The sequence below is a fragment of the Seriola aureovittata genome, chromosome 4 (genome assembly GCF_021018895.1).
Source record: "Seriola aureovittata isolate HTS-2021-v1 ecotype China chromosome 4, ASM2101889v1, whole genome shotgun sequence".
NCBI classification, from domain to species: Eukaryota; Metazoa; Chordata; class Actinopteri; order Carangiformes; family Carangidae; genus Seriola; species Seriola aureovittata.
Window position 1 is genome coordinate 25,655,779 of NC_079367.1, and position 13,509 is coordinate 25,669,287.

At 41.1% G+C, this 13,509-nt stretch overlaps 1 protein-coding gene across 2 annotated transcripts; it reads left to right on the top strand.

Annotated features, from left to right (window-relative positions):
- Window positions 1–167: 167 nt before the first annotated feature.
- Window positions 168–12,904, top strand: st14a (ST14 transmembrane serine protease matriptase a). 2 transcript variants are annotated; one of them, XM_056374989.1, is made up of 19 exons: window positions 168–713; window positions 3,381–3,540; window positions 4,627–4,760; window positions 4,918–4,988; window positions 5,530–5,696; window positions 5,849–5,884; window positions 6,308–6,542; window positions 7,190–7,332; window positions 7,433–7,536; window positions 7,658–7,770; window positions 7,856–7,992; window positions 8,089–8,193; window positions 8,762–8,869; window positions 8,964–9,080; window positions 9,798–9,920; window positions 10,109–10,292; window positions 10,866–11,137; window positions 11,599–11,735; window positions 11,960–12,904. In XM_056374989.1, exons 1-19 carry the CDS (start codon window positions 672–674, stop codon window positions 12,116–12,118), a joined length of 2,547 nt encoding a protein of 848 aa, XP_056230964.1. In that variant the 5' UTR covers window positions 168–671; the 3' UTR covers window positions 12,119–12,904. The 2 variants fall into 2 exon arrangements, with proteins under 2 accessions (XP_056230964.1, XP_056230965.1); XM_056374990.1 differs by having other exon boundaries at window positions 169–713; window positions 4,630–4,760.
- Window positions 12,905–13,509: the final 605 nt, after the last annotated feature.

The window sequence follows — 13,509 nt, forward strand, 5'->3', positions numbered from 1 at the left end:
CTCTGAAACTGTGTCCAGGCTGAAATGTAGTCGGTCCAGATTTAAATTTGGTCCGTGGCTCCTTGAAAACATCACAACCAGCTGTAAACTTCTCGCACTGTCGGTAATAAAATCGAATTAATTTAGCTTTTCATTTACATTGGGACTTCACTGAATCGTTTTCCATTGATAGACATAAAAAAAAAAGAAAAAAAAAAGGTGTTGTTCTTACCTGTGGCAGGTAAACAGGAAGTCGCTACAGGTGTATACGGGGCGGAGACACGCCCGCAGAAACCTGAAGCACCCGGAAAGAGGGTTTTTTTCCCCTGCTGTTTAGTCACTAGTTTCCCTCTGGTGTGGTCACACAGGCAGGCGACATATTCATTCGTGAACTCCTCGACCGAAGAGGGGCCTTCTTTAAATCCGGTAATAACTCCAGAGAACAGTTTTCTTGACTGTTACCTGTTTCTTGTAGGACTATAGATTTTTTTGGGTCGCAGGTGGAATTCGTTCACAAACACAGGGATCAGCTCTTGGCGGCTAGGGCCTGCAGGTTCACCTCGGAAAACAGCCCGTGGGAAACATCAAAACTACAAGAGGTCAAAGAAAAGAAAAGAAGAGAAGAAGAAGGGCAGGCGTTTGAGGTCGTTTAGGTTTGAATTTTAACAGTTTAGTCCAGGTGTTGACCCTTGATGGACTACATGGACAGTGGACTGAGATACACCCCAAACTCGGTAAGAGACTTTTTCTGCACAGCCTACATACAGCCCATGAAACATTTAACCTGTTAAATGTTAATTTAGACGATTGTGTTTTTATGTTTGTGTGTGGGTGTTAACCTGAATAACACGGACACTGATAGGTGCATATCTGTGAACCAAAACTGCTGCAGAGACAAACTTGACTAAAGAAGTTTGGGTCATAGGTAAAAGAACCTGCCCACAGCAAACCAGTCAGACATCAAGTAAATAGATCCCTTGTGTTGTCATTACACACACACACACACACACACACACACACACACACACACACATAAATACATATAACACTTCAGGATAGGATGTAGAATGTAACCAAACACTTGGGCAGGTTCAAACACTCTTATCACCAGCAAACTGTTTTGCCTAAAGACAAACATGTTACCGAGTGAAAAAGCAATCCAGCACTTAGGCGGGGAATAAACTGCCTCCCTTTCTTTGCCAAGCTTCTGGTTTTGTACAGATTAGAGGCCGTGTCTGCAGTTTAGTGTGATACTCTTTAGGCTAGCTTTAAATTGTGTTATTCGCATAGAGAAAAAAAAGGCAAAGGTGTCACCTCTTGATTCTTGAGAGCAAATACCTCATCTGAGGCAGCACAATCTCTCATTTCTTGGGGGGGGATGTGCAGTGGAGCGCAGTGGTGCACATTGCAACAAACAGTCATAGGATTCATGCGTCAGATTTTTGTTTTATTTTTTCATTCAAGTAAGAGCAGTAGTTCATGAGGAAATCAAAGAAAACTCTTAAAATCTTGGGTCCCATGTTCTTTGGCCTGTGGAATAACTTTGCATCAACTCTCCTTTGAGATGTCCTGCGAACAAAGAGATCCTAACGACAACAAGCACTTCCATTTCCAAGAAGTCAGAATGAAAGAATGTGTGGCGGCATCTTCCCACCTGCAGAACACAGCAGCAAATCACACTGTCAAACCCTTCAAGCTCAAAACTGAGACGGTGATTTTAAAGTGTGTCTCTGGAGGACGCTTGACATGAAAACATTAGGGTAACATCGCTGGGTGAAGTTCCTCACAAAGCATGTAACCATCACTGAGCTGCGGCTTGAATTCCTCCAGGTTCCTCCGCCCTGTTGTGACTTGTTTGTTCACCAGAGACCTTCTGTTCTGTTGACTAACATCCATTCAAGATAACTCCATACATTCACAGTGCACAGGGATACAAGATACAAGATGAGAAATAGGAGCGAGGTTGCTGTGCCAAGCGTGACAGTGAGGCAGGGGAATAATTCAGTACAATTTTAAAACAAAGTGGGATTAAATGATGTAGATTCACATCTCCGTAGTCCAAAAGAATAATAAGATAAATGGAAATGTTTTAAGGAAGTGCCATTGGTTGAAACATATGGACACTAAGAAATTTCATTAAGAGTTAGTTTTTATTCACTTGAAGAGTTGTAACAGTTTTGACAGTTGTGGTTATTCTGTAAATGATTTATATCCAAGAATACGTCGTCTCATTTTATAAGGAGATGTTGTATTATGACAAGTTTTCTCTGTTTCTAAATTTAGAATATAATTCTACTTCATTTGTACCTTGTAACTTTTAAGAAGCACCTCAGGCAGTGAATTCATGAGACATGTAATATTAGTTTAATTAACGAGTCGGAGCTGCACATAGGACATTCGTAGGGGATGTGTTTTGCTATGAGCATTTAAAATGAGAATTTTAATTCGACACATGTGAAGCCTGCTCTTTCAAAATTACCAGTTACTGTGATACATTTTAATGCTTTAGTTGTGGCAGAGCCCTGACAGGTGCTGTGTGAGTCATTGTTCTCGTTTGTTGTGGGTATCAGGTTTAAACAGGTGGAAAGGAAGCATTGCCCTTGGTTTACAAAACAGTTAATGGAGTCATAATGTTGTACTGTGGATAATCTTCCAGTAATCACCTTGTAATTTTAAAGTTAACAGGCATAAAATCAAGGTCATAGAATTGATTTTTGTTTTTACTCCTTGAAACATGTCAGAGCTTTAAAGATTATCTTTTGATAATCCCTGAAGTAGTCCTGTTTTCCCGGAGCTTTTCATTTTATACAACAGTGCAGCGAGCTCTCAGAAACCTGTGCTCCACTTCAGATATGTGAGTAGTTTGCTCCCAGCAGGTTTGACAGGATTTTACATGGTGAAACCTTTTTACTCCCCCCCCCCCCCCCCCCGTCTCACTTCTTAAAGGTAACAACAGAGCTGTGACTCATGCCTGAAGTTCCCTTCTATTTCATTAACAGTACCAGACACTGAAACTAAACTGTCTTCTGCTTCTTAATGCCCAGATTTGTTCTCATTTCATTCCCTAGAAAAAGCTACTTATAAATTGGTGCTTGCTCAGTTCCTCTGGTTAAGAAACTACTTCTGTGGGTCACCGCAGGGTGGGACATTCCTAAAATACACAAGTACCTACTTGCTGTCTGCTGCTGTCACTTATGTTCAGTTGATTATCTGCTCAGGTATAGATGGCCCCAGTATTTCCATCTTGTCAAGTGTCAGTAAAGGGATATCCTTGGTGAGAAGCATTTGCAGTTTTATGTCTACGAAGTGGAACAAATGTCTTCATCGTCCTGTGAAATGGTGGGAATTGATTCTTGACCCCTCTAGTTCTATGTTTTGACCCTCCTCTGTCGGTCTTCCAGGACAAAGACTGGGACACCTCTGTCCAGTTCCTGCCAGCGTCGGATAACAAAAAGCTTGAGAAGAGCAAGGGTCCAGGAAGAGTTGGGGCTGTGATCGGTGTGGTGATCTTTGCTGCCGTTATTGCTCTTATGACCGGACTGCTCGTCTGGCATTTCCACTGTAAGTAGCGCTCCCTTGAATCCATTCATCCATCCATGTAAATGTATCTAATGTCAGCCAAAGAATGTGGGTTTCAACATTTTGATATACACTACATGAGCCCAACATGAGACAAATAACAAAGCAGAGAAAAACTATTGTTATGGCTGTTATTATTGCCAGAAGGAACCTTTTCAGCAGCCATGACAACCGACTGAGAACAGGGAATCTGACCCAACAAAGGTGGAAAATTGTCACAAGTGCAAAGTAACAAGAATTTACATCAATCATTTACAGTATATACAGTGTTAACGCATGCTAACTGGCAAGCAACCCAATTTTGTCATCACACATCTCCACCAATCCATAATATTCTAAATTTGTTGTTTGTTTTTTATCAGCATCTGGTATCAGATCTGTATCAAAATACTCTTAAGTGAAAGAAGAGTTTAGGATTGCATTTTCATTCAGGATGGTCCAGCACTTAAAGAGGATTCAAATCAAGTCAATTCAATTTTTATTCACAACATAAGTTATTTCAAGGCTCTTTCCAAATAAAGAGGAAGCAGTTCAAAAAGGCTTTTTTTGCACATTGTTAAAGAAATGTTTCACAAATCCCTGGATCCACATTAAAGACTTGTTTGTTGGTGGCACCTGGTCTAATATTTCTCTGCATTTCATTGAAATCTCTTCACAAGATCCAAAAATATCTTGTCAACAAACAAACATAAACAGACATGACCAATTACTAACTTCTATTAGTGTCACTAAAAGATAAAGATCAAAAGAAAGAACCCATAAATTAATGTTGCGGTCTTCTTTAAGTTCCCGCTGATAAAAGCCAAAAACACATGAGCACGCAACCATGTAACGTTCATAGTCAATTTAGAGCTCAGTGCACCTTTATGCTGTTTGTTTATTTGCACATGCAAATGATTGAAACCTAGAATGAGAGATTGAAGGTACAGCTGAAACAGAGGGACTGAAAACATCGTAACACAGGAGACATTTTAGTGACAAACAAAAACCAATCAAAAGCCTACAGCACTAACAGTTAAAAAAAAAAAAAAAACAGTGGGGGGTGAGTAAATTGTCTGTGTGATCCAGCAGTCCGTAAAGATGTGCGGGTCAAGAGGATGTACAGCGGCTCCATGCGGATCACCAACCAGGTGTTTGAGAACGCCTATGAGAACTCCAACAGCACTGAGTTCAAAGCGCTGGCGAAGCAGGTGACCTCACAGGTAAGTAGACTGCTGCTCAGGCCTCCACTCCACCGCCACGTCCTCAGGATTAAACTCATGTTATCTCTGTGTCAGAAGTTGTTGTTTTTTTAAGCTTTGAGACAAACAGTTATTTTTCATTCATGCTCTGTTGTGGTTATGTTCCTGCCTCTCTCAGCTTAAAGCCATCTATTCCAAGAGTCCACAGCTGTCCAAATACTATGTTGGTTCTACAGTTCAAGCTTTCAGGTAAGTCAATAAGCCATTTATAAATAGTTTTGATTTACTCCTTTATATTACCTCCACCGAGAGAGTCATTTTTCCATTCCTGTTTGACTGCTTGTGTGTTGGTTAGCAGCAGATCTCCAACACAGAGTGAGCTGAAATAACTAGGCCACAGGTTAGGGAACAAGTGACTGTGGATCCAAACAGCGCTAGTGGCACCACCCCTCAAAACACACACAGATGATCGTGCATGTATGCGCCAGTGTTTGTCTTGATTTCCGTGTCCAAAACTGGACGGCATTCACTTTCCCCTCAGTGTATAGTTCAACTTATATCAGTCTGTAATATAAGAGAGCCAGGGTATAGAAAGATAAGATCAAACACAAAGACATAATTAATAAAAAAATCATGTGTTACTGAAATCAGACCAGGCAACACCACCTCTAAATCTAATAAATCTAATAATAAATCCTAATCACATGCGTCAGTCTTACCCTTTTTAACATAGTGACTTCACAGTTTGCTTTGCCTAAATACTGTTTCTTCCTTGTCTCATTGCTCCTAGTGAAGGCAGCGTCATTGCCTACTACCTGTCTGAGTTCAGAGTCCCAGCAGGCCAAGAGGCGTCTGTAGACACCGCCATGTCTGCAATGGACAGGCTGGTGGACAAAGAGCAGCGCACCCTGCACAGACCTGGCAACTCCCTGGTCCTGGCGGATGTGGTGTCTTCAGGTAGAGTCGAAGCAAAACGATGAAGCCAGAACCGCTGTTGTTTGTGATTTAGGTTTGGTTTGCTTGTGGTTTGTTGTAGAGTCAGTTGACAAGGTGTGTTTGTTTGTGGACTCCTCATCTTATTTATGTCTGTGTTCTTTATCATCTCACAGCACTTGATGCCCGCCTGTTTTCAACATCATTCAGCAGTGAGTGTCCAACCTGCCTTTATCATTTATTTGACCATATACATAGAAAACCGCAAAGAGTAAAAAATAATGTCAAACGCATAGTTCATGAGGTTTGGAACATGTTACCATGACTGATTATTGTCTGTCACTAGTTACATGAGAGTAAAAGAAAAGTGAAAATATAGTTAGCTGATAACAAAAGATCTTTTTTTGCAGCTTATCTTTCCACCCAGGATGATGTAACTGAAGATTTTTCAGGAAGTAATATTCTAACTCGTGTGATAAACATGTCATATATGGTCATGTGATTTGTCGTTTGCAGTGATGTCAGAATCTGTCTGTATGTCTTAAGATAAGCAGTCCACTGGAGTCCCGTGACAGTGACTTAACAAAGCTGAGTGTGAACTAAAACTAAATGTCATTGTTTCTGTTCTCTCTCAGGATTTTTCAAGTTTACCGAACACGCAAAGACCAATCACATAGAGCAGATCCAGTCCCCCGGCTTCCCTAACAGCCCTTATCCCTCCAACACCTTCATCCAGTGGCAACTGAGAGCAGACCCAAGCTACGTCATCAAGCTCGAGTTTGACACCATGAATCTGGAAGAGGACTGCAAGAATGATTTTTTAAAAATCTACGACTCCCTGGTGGCCATTGAGAGCCGTGTTATGGAAGAGTGAGTTTGCCCCTTTGCCTGATCTGGTTACAGCTTTAACTCACTCTGCCCCCTGTGCTCTTATTTTCATACAGTGCATGCTTTTAGATTTGCATAGATAAGATTTCATCTTGTATGTAAGGCCCTCTGCTGGTCAGATGATGCAGTTGCCCCACATTGCTTGGGTTAAGCCTCATTGCTAGAATCATAGTAATAGGACAGTTTAGTCTAAATCTGGGAGCAACTCAGCTAAAGATGTAAGAATGTGATTGCTCTCTCCAAACCGGAGAAATAAGGTGCAGCAAGAGAGCAATCTGAACCTCTACAGGAAGAACATTTCATGTTTGCATGATAAAATCATGACAGGATAAGATGTTGTCAACCCAAACTCATGCCACATGATACTTTTTTTCTTAGGACAATAGAGGAAAAGGCTCTTTTTGTTTTTTACTTTTAGTCTTTGATTAAGCTCAGGCCATGTCAAAGGAACCAGCCTTTCCACAGGCAACCACTATGTGAACATGAGTATGCAGTTTAAGTAAACTTGCACCATAAACATCACATGTATGGTTTTTGAGTAAATGTCCATATCATCTCGATGTATCAATCAGGGATCAGTGCATAGAGGAAATTCATGTTATCTGTTTTTTTTGTTTTTCTTTCTACAGGATGTGTGGGTACTATTCACCCAGTGAACCACTGACCTTTCTGTCCTCGGGCAACGTCATGCTGGTGACAATGGCCACAAATGACAAGAAGAACTACCCAGGTTTTAGAGCACAAGTCTCACAAGTCAAACGTGGAAGTAAAGGTAGGAACTAATGTTTGTGATTGTAGCTCACGTGAGCCTTCTTGTTTACAAGCTTACACTATAGATGTCTAATATTTGTGCAAATACTTTCACCTGTCAGGTACAACATGCGGTGGCCAGCTGACAGGCGAAAAAGGAACCTTCTCCTCTCCCAACTTCCCAAATTACTATCCTCCTCAAACGTCGTGTCAGTGGTCAATCCAGGTGAGATGTCGGCACTTAGTCAGCCATTTCATATGTTTGACACATGTTTCTCTTCTGTGTTACTCATGGTCATTTATCAACATGTCTTTAAAATTTTTTCTCATCTCTATCAATCATTAAGGTCCCTGCTGGTAAGGCAGTGAAGGTGACCTTCAAAAGGTTCTTCTTGTCTGAGCCCGGGCAGGAAAGCAGTAAAAGCTGCCGTAAAGACTACGTGGAGGTCAATGGAAAGAAGTGAGTCATGCTTGCACATAACAAAAACCAGGTAAGGATTACATAGCAGAGCAGACTTGTCACTCCTTGTGCGTCTCATCCTCAGACTGTGTGGCGAACATCCCGACGGAACAGTAACGGAAACCAGCAAAAACAACAAAATGAACGTGATGTTCTTCTCCGATGCCTCCTACGTAGACCGAGGTTTTGAGGCAATGTTTGAGGCCATTGACGTCAAAGACCGTAAGTGACCCAGTTTCTACTGGATAATATTCTCATTATTATTATTATTTCTTAACATCAGGAAAGTGTAGCTCACGTTTACCCTGTTCTCCACAGCTTGTCCGAAGCAGTTCCAGTGCAGCAATCAGCGCTGCATTAAGACAGAACTCAGGTGTGATGGCTGGAATGATTGTGGAGACATGAGTGATGAGTTCAACTGCAGTAAGTACTATGAGCTCAGACTATTTTACTACTTTTTTATGCCTCCATGCCGGCGACAGCCAGGGTCAGAGGCGTTTTGCCTCCAGGATGACTATCCCTCCCTACATACGTACTTCCCATTCTCATGAACGTGATATCTCAGGAACTGCTAGAGGGAATTCCTTCAGATTTGGCAACATTCACTTGGACTCAATGATGAACTGATTAGATTTTGGTCGTTAAAGGTCAAAGTTCAAGCTCACAGTGCCCCTCAAAAGACATTTTTGGCTATAACTCACAAATTCATGTACTAATTATGGCACAATTTAAATCAAAAGTCTAAAAGGATAAAATAATGAAGTGATGACATTTTATATCCAAAAGGTCAAAGGTCAACTTCACACTGACATCAAAATATTTTGGTTATTCTTCAACGCTGCACCTCAGGGATGGAGATAGTGACCATATGTCTTGTAACTTGGCTGGTTGGCGGAGGCATAATTCTAGTTCTGACTACTTTGTATATCATTTACATCCAAAATGAGTTAGATGTGTCATAATGGAAGTTTTTAACTGTGTTTACCTCCAGAGTGCAAAGCAGACAATATCAATTGTAAAAATGGACTGTGTAAGCCCATGTTCTGGAAATGTGATGGCATAGATGACTGTGGAGACGGCACAGATGAGCTGAATTGTGGTAAGACCTACTGACGTCGATGGAGGACGTACTTCACCAAAGCATTGAGAGGCTTTCAGTCAGTTTTCTCATACATGCTTCTTGTCTTTTGAAGGTGGCTGTAAATCAGGACAAATAACATGTAAGAACAACAAATGCGTTTCTGAGAAGAATCGCTGTGACGGCAGGGACGACTGTGGGGATGGCTCCGATGAGCTCGACTGTGCGAGAGGTAAGACTAGTTTTGTACTTAAGTCAAAAATGTCTCCAAACATACGTCGCCGAATCTGTTCTTTATTTTAAAAAATCGTAATTCCACCTGATCGCTGCACTGACCCCCCTGTTGAGCTATTCAGAAGACATTCTCCTGTCATGGCATTTACCCAGTATTTTCATATGCATAATTCATTTCATATAAAGTAATGGCTCAAATGACTGTGAGATATAAAAGTGTTCACTTGTATTGCCAAACTCACAGGAATAATTAGCGCTCATCAACCCTGTTTTCCTGTAGCAGCAAGAAAAAGCAGCAAGTGTAAGCTACTAGTAGCAGCTAAAGAGCCAGATTTATAAAACGGAGCTAAAAGGAGAAAGTATATAATATTTATCAGGTGGACACAAAGACAACTCCACATGAATCCTGAAGCTGCGCTTTGTGTGAACAGGCAGCTGTTTGTAAATACATTTGCCGTAACATGGTTAAAGGGCGACAGTATGCCAGGGATGTGTTTATAGCATGTTGTGAAAAAAAAAAAATCAAAAACACTTTTTCAAACACTTTTTTAAACTGCAGTACAGATGTGAAATGGTCTCTTCAGGTTAATCTGCACATGTGTGAAGGACGCGTCTTAGTTTCCACATAATGTCACTGATGTTGAAATGAATAGCTGTCACACAGGGTCTCTTTCATGGCCTTGGATTTGACTGTTCTCCCCTTCTCTCTCTGTAGTCTCTGGTGTGAGCTGCACTGATCTCACATACAGATGTAAAAACAATAAATGCATCAGTAAAGTGAACCCAGAATGTGACGGCACACCGGACTGTGACGACGGATCCGACGAGGAGAACTGCGGTATGTCAAAAAAACAAAAAATGTTAGCTCCATCTGCATTATTAAGCTTGCATGACAAAACAATGTGTGTGAACCTCCACCCTCTTCAGAAACGGCAACAAGCGGCAACAAGCTGCAACAAGCTGCAACAAGCGGCAACAAGCTGCAACAAGCCAGCCACGTGAATGATTGATTGTGTTCTTTCTTAGACTGTGGGAGGAGTATGTTCAAGACATCGCGTATTGTGGGCGGTCAGGATACAGAAGAAGGGGAGTTCCCCTGGCAGGTCAGCCTCCATGTCAAAAACTTCGGTCACGTGTGCGGAGCATCCATCATCAGTCCACGCTGGCTGGTCACTGCTGCCCACTGCGTGCAGGATGACGGCAAGACGAGGTAACATCTTATTTTATGCTTCATTTTCTCACTGGCAGCCAAAAATCTTTCCTCTGCTTAATCATATTAATTATATATGTATATATATAAAAATATGTAAGGATATGAGTTTTAAAATTGCACTTTTCAAATTGCACTTGCACATGCCAAATACGTGTACGTATGAATTAATAAATTATGAGGTAATGTCTGGTTATTAACAAATTAAGTCCAATGCCAGTCTGTTGGTTCTGAGCACCTGACCCTCAGAGGGACGAGTTGTATAGTTTAATGGCCTCAGGCAGGAATGATTTCGTGTGGCGCTCTGTGGTGCATCTGGCTGGATTAGTCTGTCGCTGCAGGTGCTCCTGTGCATGACCAGCACACTGTGGAGTGGGTGGGAGGTGTTGTCCAGGACGGTCTGTTACTTAGACAGCATCCTCCTGTCGGACACCACCGGCAGAGAGTCTAGCTGCATCCCGACAACGATACATACTGTATTTTCTAATGTGATGCTTATGCTACATGCTGTGCCCGCTAACGGTTACCAGAGTTTAAGAATGAACTTTGATCTGGTTGCGTATGTGTCCTCAGATTCTCCCAGCCCGGCACGTGGGAAGCTTACCTCGGCCTTCACACCCAGCGGAAGACTGGAAGCGCTGTGGTGAAGAAGAACCTGAAGCAGGTCATATCCCACCCTAACTACAACGCGTACACCTTTGACAATGACATTGCCCTGATGGAGCTGGACAGTCCTGTCACCTACTCCGACTACATCAGGCCCATCTGCCTGCCGTCCCCACAGCATGATTTTCCAGCTGGAAACACTGTGTGGATCACCGGGTGGGGTGCTACTCGAGAAGGAGGTGAGTCCTGAGAAATCATAAAAATTGTATTAATTACCCGTAGCCACTAATTCTGAAAATAATCAAATACAGTTTCTTGTTTGCATTTTTTTTTTTTTTTTTAGCAGTAATACAAGTAGTGTAGCGAGTAGCGGTAGTCAATGCTGATTTTACCAAACGGATGGAATCGTTGCAATTTTAATTCCTCAATAAAGAAAATCATGAAATTGACAACATTGTATGCATTGCTTGTGATAAACATAATTTATTGTGAATTCAAATGCGCCTGTGGTTTAGATTATAAACTGCTTTGGTGTTGAATTCTTGTTTTTTATTTAGTAATCTGTTTCATAAATTGCTGAGAATTGGTGAATAAATGTGATTGATTAAACACACCACTTATTTGTAGAAAACAATCCCTTTTCTCTAATGAAGGCCTGCCGGTGTTGGATGTTTAATGACTGTGTTTTTGCATGATTCAGGATATGCTGCAACAGTGCTCCAAAAGGCCCAGGTCCGAATCATAAACCACTCTGTGTGTAATGATTTGATGGGAGGGCAGATCACGTCTCGGATGTTGTGTGCTGGAGTGCTGACCGGAGGAGTCGATGCTTGTCAGGTGCAAACATTTTATCAATGGACAAATTCACCAATTATCAGTGATCACCAGTTATTCATAAATTTAACTCAGCTATTGTCAATGCTACCATGGTGATAAGAGGTAATGACACCAAGACCGGTTGCTAAGTGGAAAATGGAAAATGTTCCCCAGACTGCCCCTATGTAGTACTTTGATGCTAACGTGTATCTGTGTGTGTGTCTTTGTGTATTTGTCTGTTTCAGGGGGACTCTGGTGGTCCTCTGTCCAGTCCATCTGGAAATCGCATGTTCCTGGCAGGAGTGGTTAGTTGGGGCGATGGCTGCGCTCGCAGAAACAAACCCGGTATCTATACAACAGTCACCAAATTCCGTGGCTGGATCAAAGAAAAGACAGGAGTTTAGATCACTGTGAAATGGTCGAACAAGGCCAAAGATATGGACATGGACATGGGGTGATGAGAAGTAGCACAGTACAGATTGTTGGTTCAGTAAAACAGCAGTCTGACTTTCCAGCTGCCCAGTCTGCTTGAAGACCAATTGCTGCACATTTTATGTCTGCTACAAGTTTTATAAGGGCGGGGTTGATGAAATTAAATTTTTAAATGTAAATAAGTGTGTTATTTTTTGTGGGGTTTTTTTTTTTGTTTGTTTGTTTTTTATTGTTAGTTTAGCATGTTTATGGAGAGCATTATTTGCTGCGCAATAAGGAGATTTTAGGTGTGATTGTTACACATGTACACATGAAATGTGCATCCTTTTACTCTGTTGTCGTGTTTTTATCAGAAGCCATTGTATGAATTTCCCACTTCTTTTTCTTGTTGTCCTTGTAATGAATTTTTTAAATTAAAAACAAAATGACAACAAGCTCAGTCCATCCTACCTCCTATGGCTTGGTATCTTATGCATTTTATTATTGATTTTTAGTCCAGCAGAAATCTCTGTGAAGCTAGTGCTGGTTGTTCACTTCTGACAGCATTACCCTTCTCATCATGGATGACATTCAAAAATGTTAACTGCTTTTCTATCAGCATAAAACAGAGTAAAATAGTGGGTTTGATTTAAATCATCCGTGTTTAATATTTCATCCACTCAACACGATACTAGAACAATCTGTTCTGGTTAATCTGTCTCTAATCTGTGTAAATGTGTATATCAGATGTTTTTAAATAAAATATTTCTAATATAACATCTGATTCTTTCCAATTCTTCTTTTTAATTTAAACTGAAGTGATATTTGTATTGCTTGTTCACTGTGCAATATTTGCAATAAAAGTTATTTACGTCTAGCCCTTTAGCATGATGTTGAATAGAACAGCAAACTGTGGAAAGACTGGAGGGGGATGAACGGTGTCTGTGATTAACATTACACATGCAACATGGAGAAATGATGGGATGTCAGAAAGTTCACATTTTATTTTATAGTTTATATTTTGTGCTGGTTTTATTTTGTGTTGTGACCATTTGTCAAAAAACAATTAAAAACAAAGTCAAACTTGGATCAAACTTAGAGTCAGAGGGCCACTGACGCACCATGGCCATGTGGTGTATGCAGGCAAAAGAAGTGCATTATCCATGTCAAGTTTCTGCGTTACTTATGGTTTATTTGTCGAAAACAAGCAAGCACGCAAAGAACAAAGAAATCCTGTTTCCGTCATGCCTCTCTTGCTCTGGTAAAAAACCATAGGCCCACCCAGGTGCATTCTGGTCCTATGCCTGCCTTCCTACCTAAATAACCTCAGGTAACCACAGTGTTACCCAATTCATAAGCAAAACAAAAACAAACAAAATACTAG

What these genes read in the sequence shown, in the direction of transcription:
- st14a (XM_056374989.1), top strand. Translation starts at nt 672, where the DNA reads ATGGACTACATGGACAGTGGACTGAGATACACCCCAAACTCG. An exon ending in GGCGGATGTGGTGTCTTCAG is followed by an intron (nt 5,697 to 5,848) that starts GTAGAGTCGAAG and finishes ATCATCTCACAG; the next exon opens with CACTTGATGCCCGCCTGTTT. An exon ending in GTTTTCAACATCATTCAGCA is followed by an intron (nt 5,885 to 6,307) that starts GTGAGTGTCCAA and finishes GTTCTCTCTCAG; the next exon opens with GATTTTTCAAGTTTACCGAA.